The sequence below is a fragment of the Anopheles coluzzii genome, chromosome 2 (assembly GCF_943734685.1).
Source record: "Anopheles coluzzii chromosome 2, AcolN3, whole genome shotgun sequence".
NCBI lineage: Eukaryota > Metazoa > Arthropoda > Insecta > Diptera > Culicidae > Anopheles > Anopheles coluzzii.
Window position 1 is genome coordinate 68866496 of NC_064670.1, and position 25194 is coordinate 68891689.

At 41.0% G+C, this 25194-nt stretch overlaps 1 protein-coding gene and 1 long non-coding RNA gene across 6 annotated transcripts in view; one reads left to right on the forward strand and one right to left on the reverse strand.

Moving 5' to 3' along the window:
* The window catches only part of LOC120948574 (centrosomal protein of 164 kDa), a 54049-nt gene extending 30041 nt beyond the window's left edge, over positions 1–24008 (reverse strand). Inside the window, exons 1-3 of one of the 5 annotated variants that reach the window (XM_040365074.2) lie at positions 23754–24002; positions 23121–23507; positions 22823–22934 (exon numbers count right to left, since the gene is read on the reverse strand). In XM_040365074.2, the coding sequence (XP_040221008.2) occupies positions 22823–22934; positions 23121–23202 (194 nt within the window). In that variant the 5' untranslated portion in view covers positions 23203–23507; positions 23754–24002. Of the gene's footprint in view, positions 1–22822; positions 22935–23120 lie in introns of all 5 variants that reach the window. The other 4 variants (XM_040365073.2, XM_040365072.2, XM_040365078.2 and 1 more) reach the window with 4 other exon arrangements.
* LOC120948576 (uncharacterized) lies at positions 1405–22585 on the forward strand. Its single transcript, XR_005750961.2, has 3 exons — positions 1405–5921; positions 21978–22116; positions 22180–22585. It is a non-coding gene; the product is annotated as an uncharacterized LOC120948576 (long non-coding RNA).
* Positions 24009–25194: the final 1186 nt, after the last annotated feature.

A 25194-nucleotide genomic window follows, 5' to 3' on the forward strand; every position in this document is an offset into this window, starting at 1 on the left:
GCGGACTAGGCGGTCGCCTGGGGCCCCGCCGATTTAGGGGCCCCGTAGATTGCCATTCTATAGTGTGCCGTATGGACATAGTACTAGCGACAAGGCCCCCCGGAAGGATGGCCGTTGGGGCCTCAAGGCAGGCGAATCATTTGCATCCCCCCCCCCCCCCGTCAGCAAAAATTTTAGAGCCTGATGATCGAAGGGGCTGCCGACTGCTCAATCTCGCAACAGTTTAGTGTTTAGTGCCGCTACCCCCCCCCCCCCCCGCCACAACAACATTTACTATTTACAGGGGCCCTCAACTCGTCTTTCCGCCTAGGGCCCCCGATACCCTTAATCCGCCACTGGCGCACAGTGCGTACAGTAGCACTTTACCCAACACTATGCATAATGAGGGTTTAGTCCTGGTAATGGTACATGGTTCATTCTTATATTGCAAAAGAAATCGGCTTATCTTGTCAACGGTAATGATTTTACTTTCTCGTCTACTCTAAACTTTTTCAATACGTCTTTCATCGTTCTAACTGCACGCTCTGCCAACCCGTAAGATTGTGGGTGGTACGAGGTGTTTTTGAGACTTTGATTCTTTGGATCTTTGGGGGGTTTTCCAAGTAGGGTTTCGGATGATGAGTTTGTAGCGGTTTTACTCACGTCCGTTCTCTTAGGTTGGTGAAATAGAAGAGAGCGTTTATTCGTATAATCGTGGGGAGATTGTGTGGTCGGCTCAGAGCCCGGTTTATGTCCTCAAGTTGAGCGTTTGTACCTTTATATATTCACCACATCACATCCCCCTTTCTTTTAAAATTTCCTTGGCTGGTAAATATTCCTACCGTAGCGCGATTGGTGAACTGGTATACGTTTAGTCTCTGAGTGTTGCTGTGTGTTTTTCTCTACTTCGCTGTCTTGGTTCGCGCTATCTACATTTGCAGGCTTAAGCCGATCAATCGAGATTGAGGCTTTTTTTCCTTTCACTTCGAGTGTGTATGTTTTTTTGTTCCTGTCTAATACTTTGTAAGGACCGTCATACGGAGGTGTTAGTGATGGCCTGATCTTATCTACTCGCACAAATACATGAGTACAACTATCTAAACTCGAATGTACGTAAACTCCTTTGTTTGTGTTATGATTGGATGTTTGTGTTGGCTTTAGCTTCCTCATCACTACTCTCAAATTGTTTACAAATTCGCACGTTGCATTCGCTATCGTTTTGTTGTGGTCGAAAAACTCTCCTGGTAGGCGTAAACAAGTACCATAAGTTAACTCGGCAACGGTTGCTCCTATATCTTCTTTTAACGTCGATCGCATTCCTAACAAAACGAGTGGTAGTGTCTCAGTCCACCTGGATCGATCGTGGCACATTAGAGCTGCTTTAAGTTGGCGGTGAACTCGTTCGATGTGCCCGTTTGCCTGAGGATGGTAAGGAGAAGATTTGAGGTGATCAATACCGAGTGTTTCGGAAAGCTTTTTGAACAGATCGCTTTCAAACTGTCGACCGCGGTCGGTGGTGATTTTGCTAGGTACACCAAACCTAGCAATCCAGTGTGTGACGAATGCGCGTGCGACGGTATCAGCCGTCATGTTTGGTAAGGGAATCGCCTCCGGCCAACGCGTAAACTTATCGATAAGGGTTAAACAATAGGCATTTCCTTCGGACGGAGGTAAAGGGCCGATGAGATCCATGTGCACGTGCTGGAATCTGTGTTGTGGTACTTCGATGTGTTCTGCTTCGGTGAAATTGTGTCTAGTTACCTTGCTTCTTTGGCATTCTATGCAGTTTTTTACGAATTGTTTACAGTCCTTTCTCAGGGCTGGCCAAACGTAGCGTTGTGAAACAAGATGCGTGGTAGCTCGAATGCCGGGATGAGAAATACCATGTATTTTTTTAATTACGTGTGCTCGGAGTGCTTCGGGAGCTAGTGGTCGGATTTCTTGTGTGGAAACGTCGCAATATAGTGTACCTTTTTTCGATGGTAGTTCCAATTCCTTCAGAACAATTGAGCTAGATTGTGGTGGGTTCCTTATGAATTTTTGTATGTCATTATCCATTCTCTGTAGCTCTGCCATTTTTTCGTAATCGATGGAACCGGAAGAGACGGCTTCGATGCGACTTAGCATGTCTGCAACGTTGTTTTCGTTACCAGGGATGTGGCGAATATCTGTTGAATATTCGCTAATGAAAGCCAGTCGTCGCTGCTGAGTGGGGTTAGCTCGCTCTGGACGTTGGTGAAACGCCGTCACTAAGGGCTTGTGGTCGGTGTAAATGCAAAATGTTCGTCCTTCAAGAAAATCGCGAAAGTATTTAACTGATTCATATATGGCATACAGTTCCCTATCATACGTGCTTGCTTTTAGCATGCTGGTGCATAGTTTTTTTGAAAAGAATGCTAAGGGTGTTATGCCTTTTTTTCCACCTGATGGAGTGCGCCTCCTATGGCAACATTCGAAGCGTCGACGTACAAGCTGAGTTTAGCATATGGTGATGGATGAGCGAGTAATGTTGCACTCACCAATTCTTTTTTAGAGTTTTCAAATGCATCAATTGTCTCTTTGTTCCAGTTAAGTGGAGTATTGTCATTTCGCACATTTCCTGGTATCATTTTTTGTAAAACGTGCTGATTTGCAGCCGCGTGCGGGATAAAACGCCGGTAAAAATTTATCGTGCCAAGGAATGTTTTTAGTTGTTTTGTAACCTTCGGTCTTGGGAAATCGATAATGGCTTGTACTTTTGATGGGTTCGGTTTGATTCCCTCCGGAGTTATTAAATGACCGAGGAAAGTTACGGAAGATTTTCCTATTTGGCATTTATCAGCGTTAATTGCTAAACCATTTTCTCTTAGGCGTTTAAAAACTGTTTCGAGGTGCATTTTGTGATTTTCTCTGCTACTCGAGGCGATGCATAAATCATCTATATACGGGAAAACGTACGGGAGATCGCAAAATATTGCGTGTAGGTAGCGTTGTAGGGTTTGTCCAGCGTTTCTCAACCCGAACGTCATAAAGTTAAACTCATACAAGCCAAACGGAGTGGTTATGGCTGTTTTTGGGATGTCTTGCTTTGCTACAGGAATCTGGTGGTATGCGCGCTGCAGATCTATACATGAAAACACGTTATTGCCGTGTAGTATATTGCTTACGTCTTGTATGTGTGGTATAGGATATCGGTCTGGTTCGGTCACCGCGTTTAAGCCTCTGTAGTCGCCGCACGGTCTCCAGTTACCGTTAGGTTTTTTAACCATGTGCAGTGGACTGGCCCAGCTGCTTTTAGACGGTTTGCAAATGCCTTGTTCTACCATGTATTGGAATTCGGTTTTAGCTGCTTGTAGTTTTTCTAAAGGCAATCTGCGTGGTTGGCAGAAAATAGGCGGGCCAGTAGTGAGTATTTGGTGTTCCACCGTTTTAGTAGTTTTATGTTTAGTGTTCAGCTTTGTGATATCTTTGTATCGTTCAACTATGCTGGCAAATTGTTTGTTTATGCAAATTGTTGAAATAGTATTCTTATTTTGACTTTTTGTACTTTGAATCGCGAGTTTTGTCGAGTTGTCTATTAATCTCTTTCTCTTAGCATCGGCTAATAGATCGTAAAACTCGAGAAAATCCGCACCTATTATAGGCGTACTGACGTCGGCGACAACAAATGTCCATGAGAATTTTCTCTCGAGTCCCAAATCAAGACTTAACGTTTTTGCCCATATGTAGCTATTTGTGTGCCGTTTGCGGCTGAAAGTTTTCGTGAAGGCGAAGGGTTAAGTCTCTCTTTCGTATTTGGTGGAATAACCGATATCTCGGCGCCGGTGTCGATTAAAAAACGGTGATGTGAAATGTTATCGGTAATGTGTATTCGGCATATTTGTACAGAGTTAGTGTTAGTGTTGCTTTTACTTCTCGCAGGTGCTAACGATGGTGAGTGCGGTTGAGGTCGATCTACGGTGTGTGCGTTACCAGGTGCGAGTGGTGTCTCACCGTGAGTGATGGTGTTCTCGGCAAATCTGAGTGTTTCAGAACGTGTAGCGTTTGGTGGTATATGTGGTTCAGTGTATGGTGAGTGGCTTCGTGGTGCGCTATGGGATGATAAAATGAATGTTTGAGTTCGTGTTGCGCTATGTGGTGATGAAATGAATGTTTGAGATGGTTTTACGTGAGTGTCTCTTGCTGGGAGTAAAAATCGAACTATTTTTTTGGTTGTGTTGGCATCAGCTCGTCGAAAAAAATGCATCGAGTGTTATGATCATTTGGATGATCTTTCTCACATCTTTCGGCTTTGTTGCCAAAACGCAAATGAAACCAGCATATCCATCTGCGCGGTGATTTGTTGCGTGGTTGAGAGGGGGAACGTCTGCCCCATGGCTCTCTTATTCTGGAACGTTGCCGAGGTCGATGCTCGTACGCTCTAGGTTGTTGCACTGCGAGCACTTCCTCAAGACGCTGCGAAAGGGCTTCGATTTTGCACTCTAGGGCAGCGATTTGTGCCGTCGGCTCGTGACGGTTTTCAGCGGTTCGTGCGCTCACTGCTAAGACATCGCTATGGGGGGCTTCCATAATTTTGTCAGCTATCGTAGCTTGCTCGTCTAATGACGCGGATGGCACTGCTGCTATAATTGACCGTATCGTTGGTGTTAGCGCTCGCAACCAAATGTTGGATAGTATGGTGTCAGGGCAATCGTCTCCTCCCATTCGACGCATTTGGGCCAGGAGCTGGCTTGGTTTTTGGTCGCCGAGGGATACGCCCGATAAAAGGCTGGTCAACCTTTGGTTCTCCGAGGGCTGAAAATGGTCGATGACGGCCTTCTTAATCGTTACGTATTTGCCGATTGTGCCCGCTTTGTTGCATACTGCGATGGCGGAGTGAAAGTGTTTGGCTTGAGACCCGAGTGCAACAATAACTGCATTGAACTTGTGCTTGTCGAGTTTCACTGCATTCACGTAAAACGCTGCCTCGAGACACACGAACCATGCCTCCACATCTTCCGTATCGAACGTCGGGAAACTGATACGCGGTCCCGTTGCCGCGATCTCCTGTTCCTCTTCGATAGGCACGGCAGTTTCGGGTGTCGTCATTTCGGGCAGCCCAAAAAAAATGGAAAAAAAATCGTGTAAAAATTCACTTTCGGTCACGATCACGTCGGGGTCACCAGTTTGGGGGGTTTTCCAAGTAGGGTTTCGGATGATGAGTTTGTAGCGGTTTTACTCACGTCCGTTCTCTTAGGTTGGTGAAATAGAAGAGAGCGTTTATTCGTATAATCGTGGGGAGATTGTGTGGTCGGCTCAGAGCCCGGTTTATGTCCTCAAGTTGAGCGTTTGTACCTTTATATATTCACCACAGATCTTTTGGATTTTTTGGAGGAAGTTTATAAATGCTACGGAGTGAAATGGGGTTAAATCTATTATCAGTAACCACTTCTGTTGCGTCCAGCTTCAAAGCTCTTTCTTTCGCGTAGTAAAAGGTTGAAACTTCACTTTTCTTCACTGTATTAAAATAAATAACTGAACTTGTTTCTCTAGGCGCGATGATAGAAAGAGGTCGATTTTTGTCTTCGTGTTCGTTTTAAAACCTCGCGCAAACCCGGTTGCGGTCATTTAACTTAATTTGCGCAGGTTCATCCGTTGCACGCGAAGCTCCTTCGGGATGAACCATTCCTACTCTCGCTATTTGGCTTGTGTTTACTTCGCCTGTGCTACTTGTCCTTCTCTCTCATTTCACCACAACACAGCTGTCAAGTTAGAGCCGCTGTTGATAAATAACACTGGCCCCGGTGTTTGACCGCGTCAAACTCTTTCGTGCGGTTCTAAGTTAATTACGGCGATTTTTACTACCGGTCGCTCTATTATCTTTTTGTTCGCTAGCTGTGTGTGTACACGCCGAGTCATCGACAATCAGCACGAGGTCTCCTAATTTCAATGGCGGCTGGGACACAAACCATTTGCTGCGATGGGTAAGCGTAGGCAGATAAGAAGCAAACCATTTTTGTCAAAACTGATCTGCGTACAGATGTAACGTCTTCCAGTTGTTCCTAAGGACTGCGGAAGAATCATCAAAAGATGTTATTGGTTTTATTCCAGAAGATAAACCCAAGAGGAAATGGTTTGACGTTAACACGGCTTCTTCCTCACTATCAACCGATACATGTGTTAGTGGGCGAGAGTTGATAATGTTTTCCACTTCAATTAACCAATTGGAGAAAACGGTATCTGTTGGTGTTTTGGTAAATTTCATGCCGGAGAGAGTGCGTTTAACTGATTGGATTAATCTCTCCCATGCACCACCGAAATGTGGAGCTTCGGGAGTTGGTTGAATATCCACGTCGTATCGGAGAGGTACTTTCAACTAAGGATCAGCGCCAACGAAGTTTGTCCCACGATCAGTTCTGATTTCAATCGGAGTACCTCTACGTGCGTTAAAATTGCGAATAGCGATGATGCAGGCGCTGGTGTTCAAGCTGTGAGCCACCTCTATGTGTATGGCCCGTATTGTTAAACAAGTGAACAGCACACCCCAGCGCTTTTCCTGTCTCCGACCAACAGCGACCAAAAAGGGTCCGACGTAATCTATCCCTGTGTAGGAGAACGGACTAGGGTACGGCTACTCTCAAGCTAACGGCAGCTCATTCATCACTGACAGTTTAGGGTAAGCTTTACGGAGGCAGCCTTTTTGGCAATTGTTTGGCACTCTGTGGCACGCGCTTCGTAGACCAGGAATATCGAACTTTTGCTGCACTTCATTCATTACAGTTTGATGATTTTGATGTTTATACTTCCTGTGGCACTCCGTTACAATCAGATCGGTCAGCCAGAATTTTTTGGGAAGAATAATTGGCCTCTTCATGTCTTCATCATGGCTTGCGTAACGACAAGCATCGATTCTTCCTCGTACTCGCAAGATACTTTCATCGTCCATGTACGCAATACGTGTATAAAGAGAACTTTTCTTGTTAATCATTTTAGATCCGTTCGTACCTGATTTTTCATGCAGAAGCAGTTGATATTCTTCTGGAAACTCTAATTGTTACGCTTCATTGATGATCGATCGCTCAGCTTGTTGAAGCTTGAGGTGCGTAAGGTGTCCAAAATATGGAGATATTTTTGGCAGACGAGAATTATTGATGTTGTAGTGATATAAAAACTTCTAACTACCAAACAAATGTAGAACTTGATAATTGGTGTGGTTTACTTGGAGTTTTATTTTTTCCAGTTTGTACTCGGGTAACGTTTTCTCTTAGATCGGACTTTTCTTAATGCCCCTTAACCTCAACCTATCTTTAATTTATATTCGCTCGTACGCGCCAAAATTCCTTAATCCTATTCCTGATTGGCTAATCATAATTATCGCCTATTTTACCGTTTCCTATTTCTTATCTTATGCTATTCTATTCTATCTTACGTATAACCTTAATTCTAGTTGTATGTGTGTAAGTGTATATGTGTATAATTAAAATCTAGTTATGTGTATGTGTGTAAGTGTATGTGTGTATAATGAAAATCTAGCTAGCTATAATTATTAGGTGTGCGTTTTGCCAATCTTGCAGGCGCTACACCTTCCCCCTTTAGAGATGAAAAGCGTATGCTTTTCATACCTTAATTAATCTATTCTTATGCACTGTACTTAGTTTATTTGTATTTGTATTCTTTATTGTACGGTTAACGTTATCTAACTTTACTACTGTGTACGGTCCTAAGTACATTGGATCTATTTTTTTCCATTTTCGTGTTTTAGATAAACCGCTCTATTTTTATGATAAGGGGGTTTACATTACTATTTGTTCTAACCTGTTTTCTTTCTTTTAGCTCAATCAAATTTTTACGTGCTATTTCATTTGATTTTTGCAATTTTAATTTCATTTCATTAAAATATGCTTCATTATTGTATACTGGTTCAATATTACCATGGCATAAATCTTGGGGAAGAATTGCTTTTTTCCAAATATTAATTTGTATGGGGTATAGCTCGTATCCGTTCTAATTTTTAATTTCTTCCTTCATATTCTTTCATTTATATTTTTCTCTAATTTTGAGGTATAATCGATATTGTCCGACATGTCCTCCCGAATTGTTGTATATCCTAACTCCTTGTTGTAATTATTATGAAAACTGTTATTTTGATTTTGCCATATTCTGTTTTTGATAGGATTTTCAAAAGCTTGTTTACTTCTGTTGGGTTTTCTGTTTGCCAAAGTGTAGGTTTAGTTATGGAATCTTTTAACCTTCGTTTAATTCTGGAGGAAGCTTGAAATTGTTCAGTCTTGTCATTGCTCTTGTTTTTACTGCTAGTAATGATTTATCATTTGTTTTGTTTGCATCATTCTTTTGCATATGCTTCAATTTGTCTGAATCAATGACAATTCTCGATAGTGCGTCAGCTCCTGTGTTCGTTTTTCCTTGCACGAATTCCACTTCAAAATCAAATCCCTCCAGGTCTAACTTCATGCGTGTTACTTTTGAAGCAGGATTTTTCATGTTGAATAGATATACCAATGGTCTGTGGTCGGTTCGGACTTTAAACTTTTTCCCAAAAATATATGGTTTGAAATAATTTACTGCCCAATGTATTGCTGTTAGCTCTTTTTCTATAGTCGGTTTAGATTTCTCTCCTTTAGTGAAACTTTTACTCGCGTATGCAATAGGTAGGTCATTACCATCTGTTATCTGCGATAAGATAGCGCCAGCATGTGGCATCGGACATCGGACGCATCACTAGTAATGATACAGCTAACTCTGTGTAATAATAGTAGTAATGGTACAGCTAAGTGGCTGTAAACTCTTTCTCAAAGTTTGGATACTGTAATATTGTAGGTGATACAAGGCTTCTTCTAAGAGTGTCGAAAGCATGCTGACATCCATTAGACCACGTGAATGTAGCTTTTTTTAGTAAATTATTTAGCAGTCTTACCAATTCAGCAAAAATTTTAAGGAACTTGTGATAGTAATTGCAGAACGCTATAAACCTTCTAACTTCATCAACATTGGTACCGGGTATTTTTTTTATCGTTTCGAACTTGGACGCATCGGGATATATGCCTTTATATGTTATGTTGTGACCTAAATAGGTCACACCGTTTTGGAAAAAAATACATTTCTCTGGATTTAGCTTCAAGTTGTAATTTCTTAGCCTGTTAAACACTTTTATTAAGTTTTCTAGATGATGTTGCATTGTGCAACCTGTTATAATAATATCATCTATGTAAACAAAAGCACTCTCCGAAGTTAGTCTTGCCATTGCTATCGTTATCATACGTTGAATGCTAGGGCTTATATTCAACCCAAATGGAAGTCTTGTAAATTGATTGTGGCCTGAACAAGTTGAAAAAGCAGTATATTTTCTAGAGTTCTTGTGTAAGTGTATCTGGTGAAACCCGGACATAAGGTCCAAGGTAGTAAAATATTTTGCTCTTCCTAATTGGTCTAATATATCATCGATTCTAGGTAGCGGGAACTTATCAGGCATTATTTTTTTGTTCAGTTGCCTGTAGTCTACTATCAATATCCATTTTTTTCGTTATCTCCAGATTTTTATGGTACCAATTATATTAGTGAATTATTTGGAGAAACCGAATGCTTTTTTATGTCATTCTTAAGCATTTTTCAACCTGATTTTTTATCTCTTCACTTTGAGAATATATTTGCTTGTAATTTGGAATGATACATGGTACGTTATCTTTCAATTGTATCGATTGCTCGTAAAAATTATTAGTTGGGTTTTGATCATTTTCGGTGCACAAAATATCATGGTACTCGGATAATATTTTTTCTAAATGAGGGATTATATATTTGGGGACATTCTGACTATCGATTTTGCTCAATAATGTTGTTATTTTAGATTCATTGGTTTCAGAGCTTTTAAATTTAAAATTGTTCTGTATATAATTTTTATGAGGGTCAATATGTGGTTTTAATGAATCCTTTTCAATTTACACATTGATTTCAGTGGTGTTTACAAATTTTACATATTGGTTTTGTTTTGATACCACAGAGTTGCCATAAAATACTCCTGGTAATATTTCGCTCGCAAGGACAACAGAGTCTTCAACGAGGTCGGGCAAATTTATCTTTCGAATAACCTCACTGCGTAGAGGCAATATGAAACCATCATTAATACTATCTTCAATAAGGTGGCTGATTGTAACACCGTTACAATTGAACTTTAAAAGTCAGTGCTCGTAATCTATAACACATCTGTGTTTGGTGAAAAAATCTCTTCCCAAAATACCATCCGCTTTGATATCTATTTCTGCCGGAATGTTATAAAAAGTGTGGTGAATAGAAGCATTTCCGAATGTTTTATTAATGCTAGTAGTTGCTAATGTTGATACCGATTCGGTTGTTATTCTCGTTGGGTTGTCCTATTTTGAGCGTAGACTTGCTGTGTTGGTTTAATTTTATCAACTTTGAGCAATGACACGTCTGCTCCCGTGTCGATAATTAATATGCTTATTTCACCCATAGCCATTTCTACTTTAATTTTTATAAAGTTATTAGCATTTAAGTTTATCGCTAATTTTGATCAGGTTGGATGATTTCTTCTAACGACTGTGGTACCCCTAAAAATGTTCCTCTTCTGCAGATTGTGTATTGTAGACTCTACGAGTATTTGTATTTGGAAATTGTTTTCTGAAAAAGTTTTTGGGATATCTTCGGTTTTGGTATATGTTGCTAGTTGCCTGATTGTTACCAAGGGGAGATCTATTGGAAAACCATCTATTATTTGTGTTTGGCTGGAATCTATTGTATGTGTTCGGCGGGTATTTATTACGAACAATTTTTTATTGTCATAGTAGTTTCTGTTGAAGGCTAATATTTGTGAACCGATGATATTCCTTTCGTTTTTAATACCTTCTCCGATCCATCTGAAACAGATGCGAATTGACCTGAATTGATTTTATCTGGGTTAAGTTTTTCTTGACATCTCAACCGTATATCATTTATTAACGAGTCAAAATCGTCAATATTAGACGACAGTCCTAAACGCGCCTTTCCTTTTAATCTTGTTTTTAGGAATTTTACCAACGTTTGTGGATTTTTTGGACATAACTCCTTTAGTAAATTTGAAGAGTCCAAACCATTTTCCAAACCATCTGTATTGCCATCGTATATTTGCACCAAAGCGGTGGCTGTTTTGGTATCGAAAGTTTCCATTTTGTTTTGATTCCAACGGTTGAACATGATAGCTGGTTTTGCTAAAGTTTTAAACTTAACTTGAATTTTGTTTGTTTGATGAAATTGTATGCGCGATTGGCTATTGGCATATATGTCACTGGCTTCCTTCAAAATTCGTTTTAGCTCTAAAACGGGTTCAGTTTCCTGAATAGAATCTAGGTATTACTTGATCTTATCAAAACAAAATTTAGCGGAACCACTGTAATGATCAAGCAAACATCTGCGTAACTTTCTATCACTCGATAATTTTTTTTCAATATTTTTAAGCCTTAGAATATTTTGATTTATTTTTAAGAGCATTGAATGAGATGTGATCAAGAAGATATTCTTACTATTTTTTTTTGTTTTTATTTTTTACAGATACCTAGATAATAAAAAAAAATTTTTTTGTTTATTTTATTTATTTAAACCAATGGTAACACTCCCAATAGTATGTGCATATTGTAATGAAAAATGGTAATATTGTACGTTTCATAAAAAGAATTTAACTAAGCAATTACAAAAAAATATTTAATTGTAGCCTACCTTACTTTATCCTTTTTTGCGCTTGATCCTTACTCCGTTTACCGCTGCCCGATCAATCAGTATAGCCTTATCTCGCTTTATCCGCTTTCTCGTATCTTATCTCGCTTTCTCGCTATCCATTGCAAATCGCTGGTCGCTCTTTCACAGCTCACTGCTTTACCGTCGCTCCTTCACCGCACGCTGTAACGCCTGGATATCGTCTGCTCCGTTCTTCCTTCTTACTTCTCGCAACAACGTTATATCTCTCTCGTTCAAACGACACTTGGTCACTTGTCGCAAAAGGTCATACCGGTTCAAACTGTGATGCTGATCGCCGATGGTACGAAATGTGGCTCACTCGTACGTGCGATAATTTTGTCTGATCGAGGTCACTGCACTTAGATCACTTTACGCACGATACCGTTAACTAACGCTGCGTTTTTATCACCGAGTGTTTGCTAGCATTCATATAATTTTTCCTGTTTTCTTTTTTTCATAACTAGGACACACTCTCTCTTTCACGGCACCTTGGTTCGTTGACGATACACGACAGAAGTTATTGTGCAATTTTCGTGATTTCTCAGGAAACCTGTATGCTTAATCACTGCACCTCGTTTGAATAACGATAGTTCGGGTTATCGTACGATTGTAGCGTTGCGCCGTCGTCTTCACTCTCTCACTCTTTCACGTTAAACATCTGCGTTGATGTGTCAGTATTAGTGATGGGCGTTTCGGAGCGCACCAACGGCTCCGAAGCCGGCTCCGCATCAACGGCTCCGGAGCCGGCTCCGCACCAACGGCTTCGGAGCCGGCTCTGCTCCGACGGCTCTGGAGGCGGCTTCGCACCCACGGCTCCGCACCAACGGCTCCGTAGCCAGCTCCGGACTAACGGTTCTGCAATCACAACTCCATTCCAACGGTTGCGAAGCCGGCTGCGGAGCTGGCTTCGTACCCACCGTTCCGGAGCCGGCGACGAATCAACGGCTCCGGACCAACGACTCCGGACTAATGGTTCAATAGAGACATCATTGTATGATAGCGTAATAAAAAAACGTAATATATTCTCCCACATGTGGAAGCTAACACACGATGTGATTGCAGTATTGACATGCATGACGTTGTGTAGCATTCGTTAGTCTCGTCTTTCTTAACAATATTCAAAACTATTTTTTTTTTTTGATAAACATTTTTAAACATGACCTACTCCACTTTTTACGGATTTCCTCGATTGAAACTTCATTGAAAAAGTTATTTTTGTCCTTTGTGTTAAAACCGTCTCCGGAGCCGTTGGAGCGGAGCCGTTGGAGCGGAGCCGTTGATGCGGAGCCGACCAGTAGTATACTCTTCTGACCGGAAGGAATATTCCGCACTCGCGAATTAGCTTTCGTTTTTACGCAAGTTTTTTTTTCGCATCACAGTTTCACACTTGTCACGGTCGCCATGTAGAGATATAAAAAAATGTAGAACTTGATAATTGGTATGGTTTACTTGGAGTTTTATTTTTTCCGGTATGTACTCGGGCAGCGTTTCCTCTTAGATCGGACTTTTCTTAATGCCCCTTAACCTCAACCTATCTTTAATTTATATTCGCTCGTACGCGCCAAAATTCCTTAATCCTATTCCTGATTGGCTAATCATAATTATCGCCTATTTTACCGTTTCCTATTTCCTATCTTATGCTATTCTATTCTATCCTACGTGTAACCTTAATTCTAGTTGTATGTGTGTAAGTGTATATGTGAATAATTAAAATCTAGTTATGTGTATGTGTGTAAGTGTATATGTTAATAATGAAAATCTAGCTTCTTCTTCTTCTTCTTTGGCTCAACAACCGATGTCGGTCAAGGCCTGCCTGTACCCACTTGTGGGCTTTGGCTTTCAGTGACTAATTGATTCCCCCCCCTCCCCATAGCAGGATAGTCAGTCCTACGTATGGCGGCGCGGTCTATTTGGGGATTGAACCCATGACGGGCATGTTGTTAAGTCGTACGAGTTGACGACTGTACTACGAGACCGGCTCAAATCTAGCTAGTCATAATTATTAGGTGCGCGTTTTGCCTATATTGCAGGCGCTACAATGTTACTCCACATATAGGCGATGGCTCGATGCAGACGTTTCCATCAGAAAATCTATGAAAGATAATTACTGGGGATAATCACGATGATATGAAACCGTCTGGCGTAATTCTTCCTCAGTAGTTGAAGGCTTGAAGCTTTGCACTTGTCACTCGTTTACCGGTTGCTGTAGGAACGCTGGTCCTTTAAACCACATTCTGGTCGTGCAGTGTCGGTTCAGGTTGGACCATTTTGTACCTTCGTCGGCTACGTTGGTTTTAGTCACCACCCACTGCCATTCGTTTACTGACGAGTTTTCTAAAATTTCGCCTACTCGATGAGTTACGTAGACGCTATAATTTCGATGATTCGAGTTAAGCCAACACAAAACGTCTTTTGAATCGGTCCACAGGAAGCGTCTATAGATCTTTATCCGGTGTGATTCATGAATAGCTGTCATTAGTCTGACTCTCAATACTGCAGCTTGCAGCTCTGATCGGGGAATGGATGTATATTTTAACGGAGCTACTCGAATTTTTCGCGTTGATCTTGTGATTCGAATCGGAAATATGCCACAGCTGCGAAACAGTCTTTCCCGGCGTCCACAAAAATATGAAGCTGTGTCATGCAGGTTGCTAAGCTGATGGATATGCGGTAACATCGCGGAATCTTAATAGATTGCAGATGAGGTATGCAATTTAACCACTCCTTCCATTTGTCTTGCAGAGAATTGGGTTTTTGATCATCCCACCCGATTCCAAAACGCCAAACCCTACAAACAACGAGCGGGATATTTTATCATGGTGTGTGTAAAAACCTAGAGTTAAGCGGAGAATCGGTGTAAAATACACGGAGGCGAGAGCGCGTTTTGGTTTCGACACAGTTTTGGCACTAACACAGTTACACATGTGGAAATGTGTGTGTTCATTTTCGGCCAGCTCGCTCAGTTTGATCTGCTCGCAGCGCTGTGCTGATGTCGGTGTCTCGCTTGCACTGCTGTACCGAAAGTTCTGTGTGCTCTCGTTCTTGCTACCACACGAAATCGTCAGTACAGCTCAAGGATCGACAGCGAGCGGCCGCACGTGCGTCAGCCTAAGTCCTGGACGATTGATGTTATGATTTTGTAAAGTGTTCAAGTGTTCAAGTGTTGTGCGAATTCAAATGAAGCTGCGCGAATGATTCGTAATGCATGTTATGTACATCGCGCAGCTTCATTTCGTACCTATTTACAGTAATCAACATGTACAAAAGGATCTACACAGATATTCGACCATTTCAACGTTTGCATCGATGGAGCGATCAATTTTATTTTAGTCAAATATTGTGTATCAACTTACGTAAATGTGTGAAATCGTGTAAAGTTAAAATATAAATGTTTCAATAAAGTGATGAAAAAAAGATCTACGCGTGTTTGTTTTTTTGTTTAGCTTTACATAACAAAAAAATACGCAGCAAGTGTGAGCGATCGCTGAACGAAAGAAACGCACACAGCGCAACACGAAAGAAACAAACACAAGCACACGAAAGGATGCTCGCGCATGGGCGCGAGCATTGAGAGAGCGCACCGGGTATTTTATATGGGAGCGGGAGAGAACCGCGGTACCCGTTCCCGCCCCCTTTTTTAAGCCTAGGAAATCTTCCATCGGCTTAACTCTAGGTTTTTACGCACACCATGATAAAAATTACCCGCTCGTTGTCCGTAGGGAACTTCTTGCAATAAGCCTTTGAGGAACAGTAGAAAGCGTGCTAACGTGTCTAACGGGTCGTAGATTGTCATAAGCGTGCTCAGTACTTGCCGTTTGGTTGGTATAACGATCCCTTGTAGAACATATACATCCTTTATGTTTAGTATGTTTAATATGTTTAATGTGTTTATAGATTAATCCATCGGGATCTTGAAGATCCTACATGAATTTAGTTAAATTAGTGCTTATAGACTATGCAAGGTACATAAATCGATATGGGAGAACTGGTGCACAAGAATAGAAAATGTATATTGAAATATGATTATTACGTAAGTTGTGTCCTGAGTCTATCTCTAAAAACATTCTGTGATATGTTCGTGTGATATCAAATAAATCATAGTTATTGATAGCTGACATAGCTGACATAGGATCAGACTGGAAAAAACGAGTTCTATAAAGAGGGACGGATATTAATTGACGTGTACGTAGATTCCTAGATGGCGCGTTAAATTCGATCGTAGCTAAAAGAGTAGGAGCATCAATATGGTGTATGAGTAATCCTGATATAAAAAGGCATTTAGCATTCTCACGGCGCTTTTTCAACGGCTGAATCCCTAAAAGCCGACACCGGGAATGGTATGACGGTAACACATCGCCCTGTCGCCATGGTAAGAGTCTTACTGCATATCTAGTCGCTTTTCTTGGGATGGCCTCGATTCGATTACTCCATTGCTCGGCGCAGGGGTCGCTAATAATACTGCCATATTCTAACACTGATCGAACGTAGGCACAGTAGATGGTTTTTATGGTCATAGGATTACGGAAACTTTGCGTTGATCGAATAATCCGACCCAGTAGTTGGTTCCCTCTATGGATACTATATTCTCTATGTGATCGTTAAATGTTAAACGTGTGTCGAAAATGATCCCAAGGTCGCGGAATGTATCGGTGCGTTCAACGGATATGTTATCGATCTGGTAGTTGAATCGTGTGCAAGACCGAGAACGGTAAAAAGAGAAAACACGACATTTTTCGAAACATAGCACCATTGCATTATCACGGCACCATATGCTAAACAGGTTGATGGCGCGTTGAAAATTGATGCAGTCATTGGTTTTGTTGATAGGAGCGAACAGCTTAACGTCATCGGCAAACATGAGACAACGGTGTTCCGCTAGCAATTGCTCCACATCGTTTATATAAAGAATGAAGTGCAGCGGGCCCAAATTGCTACCTTGAGGCACCCCTGAGGAGCCGAGCACCTCTCTAGATGTATGATCGTTTATCTTGATCTTGTATGAGCGTTCTGTTAGGTAGGAATGCAACCACTTGGTGGATGAAAATATTTTTTTCGGATGAGTCCAGAATCAATCTGGATGGTTCGGACGGCATTAAATACGTCTGGCGCCTACCCAATCAGGCGTATCATCCGAAAAACACGATACAAACCCTTAGTCACGGAGGCGGCCACGTAATGGTGTAGGGTTGCTTCTACTGGCACGGCACGGGTCCTTTGTTCCGTATCAACGGGACACTGAACTCGGAAGGGTACAGAAAAATACTTAGTCGTAAGATGTTGCCATACGCTCGACAAAAATTCGGAGACGAAGAGCATTACATCTTTCAGCATGATAACGACTCAAAGCACACATCGCGAACAGTTAGGTGTTATTTGGCAAACCAGGATGTGCAAGTTCTACCGTGGCCTGCGTTGAGTCCTGACCTCAACCCGATTGAAAATCTGTGGTCGATTCTTAAGGACCAGCTCAAGAACCAACATGCACCCTCAGCCGATGAGCTATGGGCACGCTGCGAGGAAATGTGGAAACGCATACCCCCAGAAACCTGCCAAAAGCTCATCCGAGGGATGGCTACTCGCTGCCAGGCAGTGAAAGAAAATAATGGTCAACACATTGACCGTTAGAATGTGTTTTCGCTCTGTGGAACACCGCAACACCACCTCCCAACCACCACTTAAACAGCTCTTTTCAGGGCTACCAAATAATTCTGAAAAGAACTATGTCTTTCGGTCAGAAAAAAAAATTCCTATTTTTATGTCCACAGGTGTATCTTCATTTGAGATCCACCACATTTCCAAGACCTTCTGGGTACAAGCTGTTGGATCAAGGTTCCCGACTATTGTTACTACCAACGTCATCTAGTACTTGGCCATAGTTCGACATAAAATTGTGAAGCTTGAATCCTCCTTGTGAGTGAATAAATTTCACATCTTGTGCTAGTTTCGTGGCCTCGGTTACACTCTCTATTAGTGATGGGCGGGTCGACCCGAAAGGTACAGTATTGGACAGAATGATAGGACCCTAGTTTTTTCAACGCAGCATGCACCCGTTGGGACAGGTTTATGTGTGGTTTGTATGTGTTTGTGTGTGTGTGCATGTGTGTGTATGTGTGTGTGTGTGTATGTGTGTGTGAATGTGTGTGTGTGTGCATGTGTGTGTGTATGTATGTTTGAATGTGTATTGGTGTGTGTGTTTGTTTCACAAGTATGTCGTTTCGGATAGATTTGTTAGTAGTTTTTCTGTGTTTTGGGTTAGGTTTTTGATGTAATAAGCAGGACCACCGCCCTCGCGATCAATGTTTTTGCGATCTATTAACAATTTTACGGTCTTCTTTCGCCTTGGTCTTCTGAGGACGTCCGGTTGACTTGCGCGTTTCGGTTGTCCAAGCGCGTTTCGGTTGTCCAAGCGCGTTTCGGTTGTCCAAACACATTTCGGATGTCCGAAGCGCGTTTGCGACAAAAGTGCGCGATCGTTCCATTACGAACTCGATCGTTTTGCGCTTAATGCCAGCAGCAGCCATTCGCTTTTTCATATGGCGCTGATAATCGGTACAACGTTTACCTCGACCCATTGTTACTAACATTGCTTGCTTGGACCGTCAAGAACGCGCTGGTTAAAAACTTGGACACGGCTGATCCCGTGCTCTGCCTGCGTTCTGCTTCTATACGTGATGAATAACATCGTTGTTTAGCTCTTTCTACTACTACTACTACTACTACTACTACTACACACACACACACGCACACACACACACACACACACACACACACACACACACACACACACACAAGTAACATGGTAAAACAAGTGCACGGTGCATTGAAAACACCAGGGTACTATCTTATTGTCCGATACTGTACAAGTAGGTACAGTGGTGCAACGACTCCGGTAGGTGCGAGAAAGCATAAGCGACTCCGACCCGTTGGTGCAGCGAGTTCGGCTCGGGTCGAGTAAAGGTAGGTTTCCGACTCCGACCTAGCGCACCCGCTGCACCCACGGGTCGGAATCAATTCCACCCGACTCCGGGTCTTGTCGTGAAATGAATCATATATCATATCATGAATATTATCAGCATATCGTCAACATAGTGATGACGCTTAATACATTCGACTGCTAGAGGATAGCGGGCAGTGAAACGGTCCGCGTTTACATTCTTTAAAAATTGGGCTTAAGTTGGTGAACAGGCTGACCCAAAGGTCATCCTCAGCAGCACATATTCATCAGGCTCAACTTGCGACCGGTCAGTTCGCTATAGGAATTATTGGCTAATGAGATCAGAGGTATGTCAGCGGCAACAGCAACACGATATTCTCTAAACCAGCTTAGGACAGTCGGCAGAGGTGAAAAAAGGTCTAGTCCAGTCAATAACATGGAATTAAGCGAAATTCCGTTCACTGTTGCAGCTGCGTCCCGTACTACTCGAACCTTATTTGGTTTATTTGGGTTAAATACAGGAAAGATTGGTAGGTCCACTTTCTAGGATGCTTAAGTTTATGCTCTTCAATAAATAATTTTCTAATGTGTCCCTTTTCAATATAATCTTTCAGCACTCGGTCCATCCTGTTTTATTATGCCATTCGATCTTTACGTATAATTTTTTGATTCAGGGTTTCGAATGTATGGCTATCTTGTATCATATTGACACCTAAACTCAGACCATCTATTTTTGGATGCTCGGGTGTCAAGGTTACGATATAGCATCTACATGGGCCATCATTTTTCCCGGTCTGTGTTCTATTTCGTAATTATAATTAGTTAATTTTAATGCCCATCTTTCTAATCTTTCAATTGCTATAGACGACGTCCCACTACAAGGGTTTAAAATTTCCTTTACTCCGCTATTGTCCGTTAATAGCTTTAAATGATAACCAAAGATATATATGTGGATTTTTTCCACGCCAAACATCACCGCAATGGCTTTTTTATGCACTTGAGCATAATTTGTCTGTGCTTCTGTGAGTGTCGCGGAGGCAAATGCGACTGGCCTTTCCACTCCATTCACCGTATGTGACAAAACCGCACATACTCCGTAAGGTCTAACTGCTAATACTAAAGGCTTCTGAATCTTAAGGCTTCAAAACCCTGTTATTTACCAGCAAACGTTTCGAACTTTCAAAAGCTTTCTGACACTTCGCATCCCATACAAACTCTGACTCTTTCCTTAATAACATGTATAAAAGGTGTAATTCGTGTGATAAATTTGGTAAACATCGGTAGTAATAATTGAGCAATCCTAGATATGCCTGAAGCTCTGCAATAGTTTTAGGAGGAGCAACGTTTGCCATAGCTTTTAGTTTCTCTTGATTAGGTTTAATACCTTCCGCTGATAAGTAATCTATACTTGTTTACATAAATTCAGACTTATTCATGTTCAATTTAACATTATGTTTGTTAAATTTTTCTAACACCTCATATAGATTGGGCTTACAATTTTTTTACCATTTCTCCTTCAACCAGTATATCATCTAAATAAGAAATGTCTGTGGTGTTAATTATTATCTGATCTATGATACTTTGGAATATAGCTGGAGCAGAACTAATACCAAATGGCATTCTCGTATTCTAATATAGCCCTTTATGAGAGTTAATTGTACAAACTTCTTGAGAGGTTTCGGACAACCTCACCTGCAAATATGCTCCGGACAAATCTAACTTGCAAAAATATTTCCAATTTGCAATTTTAGCTAGAATATCACCTATTCGCCGTAACGGATAGTGATCAGTGGATAGCATTCTATTAATGGTAGCTTTACCGTCTAAACACAATCGTACCGAGCCATTTTTTTAACGACTACTACCGGACTTGCCCATTGTGACGACCTACACGGAATCAATATTCCATCTTTCACTAGCATGTCTAAATTCTCTAAAACACTAATATAAATAAACTGGTTCGAGCAATGCATATGGAACGGTATAATCTTTATGGAATATCGGACTGGCTCCCGGTCTTATCACTAAATTAGCTGTGTATCCTTGAATGGCATTATTTGTATCCGACTCCTGTAACACACGTTTGAACTTTTCTTTTATTTCCTCGATACTATCGCTTTCTACAGAATATGAAAGCACAGAAATTTATTTCTACAGAAATGAATTTTTCCATGTAAACATTCTCTGGAATAACTCTCGGGGCTGCTCCACAGTCTATCTCGTACTCTACTCTGACTCCGCTACAATAAAAAAATGTGGTAAATTTGACGATCGACTTATTATCGTGTGTTAATTTTCTACCTCACATATTTTACTATTCATAGATGACTCATCAATTTCTTCTGTTAGCGCAACACAGTGCATTCCCCGACCTCGTGTACACTTACGTATACGTGACCTCTCTTGCCGCAGTCGAAGCACAACCAATTTCTCGCCGGACAGGTAACGGGATTGTGCGATTGTCCGCAACGCAAGCATGGTTCTCTTCCTCTCCCGTTAGTCGCTCTGCCCCAGTGGGACAAAAGTAGAAAACCTGGAGCAAAATAATCGTTTTTCTCCATCTTCCTCTATGCCACGCTACGCATAACTCAATACAAAAGGTCGTTTTAACCGCGAGCACTGATCGAAGTCGCGATGGTCCAATCGAAACGTCGACACTCCAAGTCAGAGATTTGGTGTGAAAGGAAAAAGTTTTTCTGACGAAATCGACAACACACACGCGACACACATTGTCACATCGACACGCCGTCGATGGAGTGATGATCTAAAAATAGATTTAAGGGGCGAGTGAGGTAGGGGGGGAGGGACAAAATAAAAGTACAGCAATTATATCCGCAGTATGCGATACTCGTAGACGCGAATTCGCAGTACGCGATTCCTCTAAATTTGACAGCTCCATGTGTTTTTTTCAAATATTTTAATTCATTGAAATATTTTATGCTCTTATTGAATTTCCTTAATGTTCTCAATGCATTTTGCCTTAAATTTGTGCAAAAGATACCTGTTTTATAACAAAAAACTTAAATGCAAAACTCTGTGGCGATATTTTTCAACCCTCGAACCAGTAGTGTAAACTATTTTTCCATAGGAATCCGCTATACGCGAAAACTCGAGATACGCTATTGCGCTCGGTCCCGTACGATAGCGTATATCGGATAATGACTGTATAGAGAATTCGGAGGGAGGAGGGGGCGGTAGAACAGAACGTAAGCGTGAGTCGTCGCGTGTGTGTGTGGTACGCTCGAGAACTCTTTTTTTATATTTCCTGGAACCCATATGTTCTACATTTTTCTGACTCTAAGCAATCAAAGTAAAACGGGAAGTAGAAGCTACTTCACGAGCTACTCTTTTCGCTACTTTTCAGCGTAGTCCCCCTCCCCCTGCGTAGCACGGATCCCCCTCCGGGGCCTCTGGCAGCCGTCCAGAGCCGCTGGGTACAGCTGGGGCAGATCCACAAGAATTGCGACGCATTAGTTCAAGCATGGAACCTACACCAAGGCATGGTAAGATGTGGTAAGTAGCTTTGCAGAAATCAACACACTGATAAGACTCGTCTACCGTTACAGGCAGGGCGCACGTAGGAATCCACCAACACTGTTAAAGATGGAATCATACGACGCAGGTTTCCAAGTTGAGCAGGAAAACCTCAGATGCAGCAAACACAAGACACCATTGGCGTAGAAAGTATACGAAAAACGTTGCACTGCGTATCACAAGTACAGTAAGATCACAATAACTCGACACCGGGTTGGCAAGCGATCAGGGAAGTACAACAACACAAAAATCCGGCACAAACGCAATGCCGAAAGTAATGAGGACCTTACGCACGAGCTGTCAAAAAGTTCTATGAGCCTGGTGTTCATATAATTGGTGAGTCAATAATCAAGCCAGTTTTGTAATTCACCCCTAGATAAACATTATTTAATCAATATAAAGTAAATCAAATAAATCAAAAAGGTAGAGCCATACGAACTTATCATAGTACTGACTCGTTTCGCATAAAGTCCTAAATCAACCGTGGGAGATTTTGAAACTCTTTCAACACAGATAACAGTCCGTATTACATTAGTTTACATTGCTCCAACAGAAAATATAAAGGCTCCTAATGATTTTTTTTTCTAAATTGATCGAACAATATTGCCACTATGTCGTATTAAAATTATGCAAATTATGACCAAAGGGTAAATAACAGTTTTATTTTTCACATACCATGGCTTCCAGTTATCTGGTAGTGGATGAAGTAATCCTTGACGTGCAAGATATATTATGCTAGTCTCTTTTTCTGGGTCTATGCCGATTTTTACAGCATATTCAATTATTTCTGTCATTTCAATTTGTACGCCATACCGAGACAGACATTGGCAAGGATATGGAAATAAAGAAACAATACATTTTAGAATATTTACAATAATACGCTATTTTTAAATGTGGTAAAAAATACTAAGCAATCCAAAAATATCTATTTTTTAGCTAGCATCCACATTGGGTATATAAAATTGTCTCCTACCTTCATTGGTTGGTTCATAAGTAGAATAGAATATTTCTCCTTCCCCTTGGGTAGATCCAATGATGTATGAAGAAGTACTCATGGTTATATCAACATATAACTAAAATATCGGCTCTTAACAAATTATTTCATCAATTACATCACTCTATATCATGCTCAATCAACTCAAACTAAAAACTTTATTACTTGAGTCCTATGATTATTCTATAAAATAGTTTGTCTAGTTGATATAAAACACGGCCACCAAAAACAAATAGCGCAGATGTATGAAAATCTTCTTTAAAAGTTTTTCATCACGAATAATAACAAATCGTCATGGCACGTCTTGGTAACCCAGGTGACATTTCCGAGTGCGAAATCAAAATTTCAACCTAATTAAGGTGGTGCCTGAAAGTTGCCACAAAATTTCTCGTTGTAAGGTAAATTCAGAACAAGCCGTTTAGAATCGAGTGTGGTGTGGATTTGTCTGCTTATAACTTTTTTTCGCCGATTAGTCATGTACCCGACTCTTAGTTTTGATCGTGTAGCTATTATCATAATAAAAACCAATAATTTCATTACAAATTCACTCCTCTCAGCAATTACCGAAATGAAGGAAACAAAATAATTCATGTAATACAAACTGAAACGTACGTCATGGTCCACCGATTGAAGAAACTCACACATTTGTACACACATAACCCTGGCTTTTTCTACAAGATAAATGACACACAAATCCACAAATGTCACTTGGGTATGGGCTAGAATATGTACTAAAACGCATGCGCCTTAACCGTGAGTCAACATTAGTTCTTTCGAACCTTTCAAACTACATACACACAAGTGATGTAAAACTGATTCATAGAAAAAACATTTCAGATGACATTTTCGAGTACGAAAACCGAGCTTATTCTTAAAAATTGGAACTTAACCCTCGTGTTACTTATCGTCTCCTGAGTAAGTTGTGTATTTTTTTACTTAATATCTTTTGATAATGAAGTTACACTAACTTAAAATTGAAAGAATACCTTGGAAAATATTCATGTTTTGCACAGTTTTTCTTAAAATATAACTTTTAATTTTTTTCTAAGTTTAAACATCTTCGGCATCTTCGATCCCCTACACCAGCAGTGTCAAACTCATCTCATCAGAGGGCCGCTAGTACAAATTTTCAGTGATTCGCGGGCCGCAAAATTGAGAATGGAAAATAACAGGTTGGCTGATAAGTCCCCGGTCTGACACATAGATGGCGCCGCTAGTATTAAATGCATATTATTTTTATATAATACCAACCTTCAAATGATTCGTGTCAAAATTTGACGTCTGTATGTCCATTAGTTTGTGAGACAGAACGTCTTTTGTCAAGCAACTTTTGTTATTGTGAAAAAAATGGAAAAAAAGGAATTTCGTGTTTTGATAAAATACTGTTTTCTGAAGGGAAAAAATAAAGTGGAAGCAAAAACTTGGCTTGATAATGAGTTTCCGGACTCTGCCCCAGGGAAGTCAACAATAATTGATTGGCATGCAAAATTCAAGCGTGGTGAAATGAGCACGGAGGACGGTGAACGCAGTGGACGCCCGAAAGAGGTGGTTACCGACGAAAACATAAAAAAAATCCACAAAATGATTTTGAATGACCATAAAATGAAGTTGATGGAGATAGCAGAGGCCTTAAAGATATCAAAGGAACGTGTTGGTCATTTCATTCACCAATATTTGGATATGCGGAAGCTCTGTGCAAAATGGGTGCCGCGCGAGCTCACATTTGACCAAAAACACCAACGTGTTGATGATTCTGAGCGGTGTTTGCAGCTGTTAACTCGTAATACACCCGAGTTTTTGCGTCGATATGTGATAATGGATGAAACATGGCTCCATCACTACACTCCTGAGTCCAATCGACAGTCGGCTCAGTGGACAGCGACCGGTGAACCGGCTCCGAAGCGTGAAAAGACTCAAAAGTCCGCTGGCAAAGTAATGGCCTCTGTTTTTTGGGATGAAATTATCATGGAATATTAGCATGGAATATCATCATATTATCATATTAGCATGGAGTTTTTTTTTTATCTTGAGAAGGGAAAAACCATCAACAGTG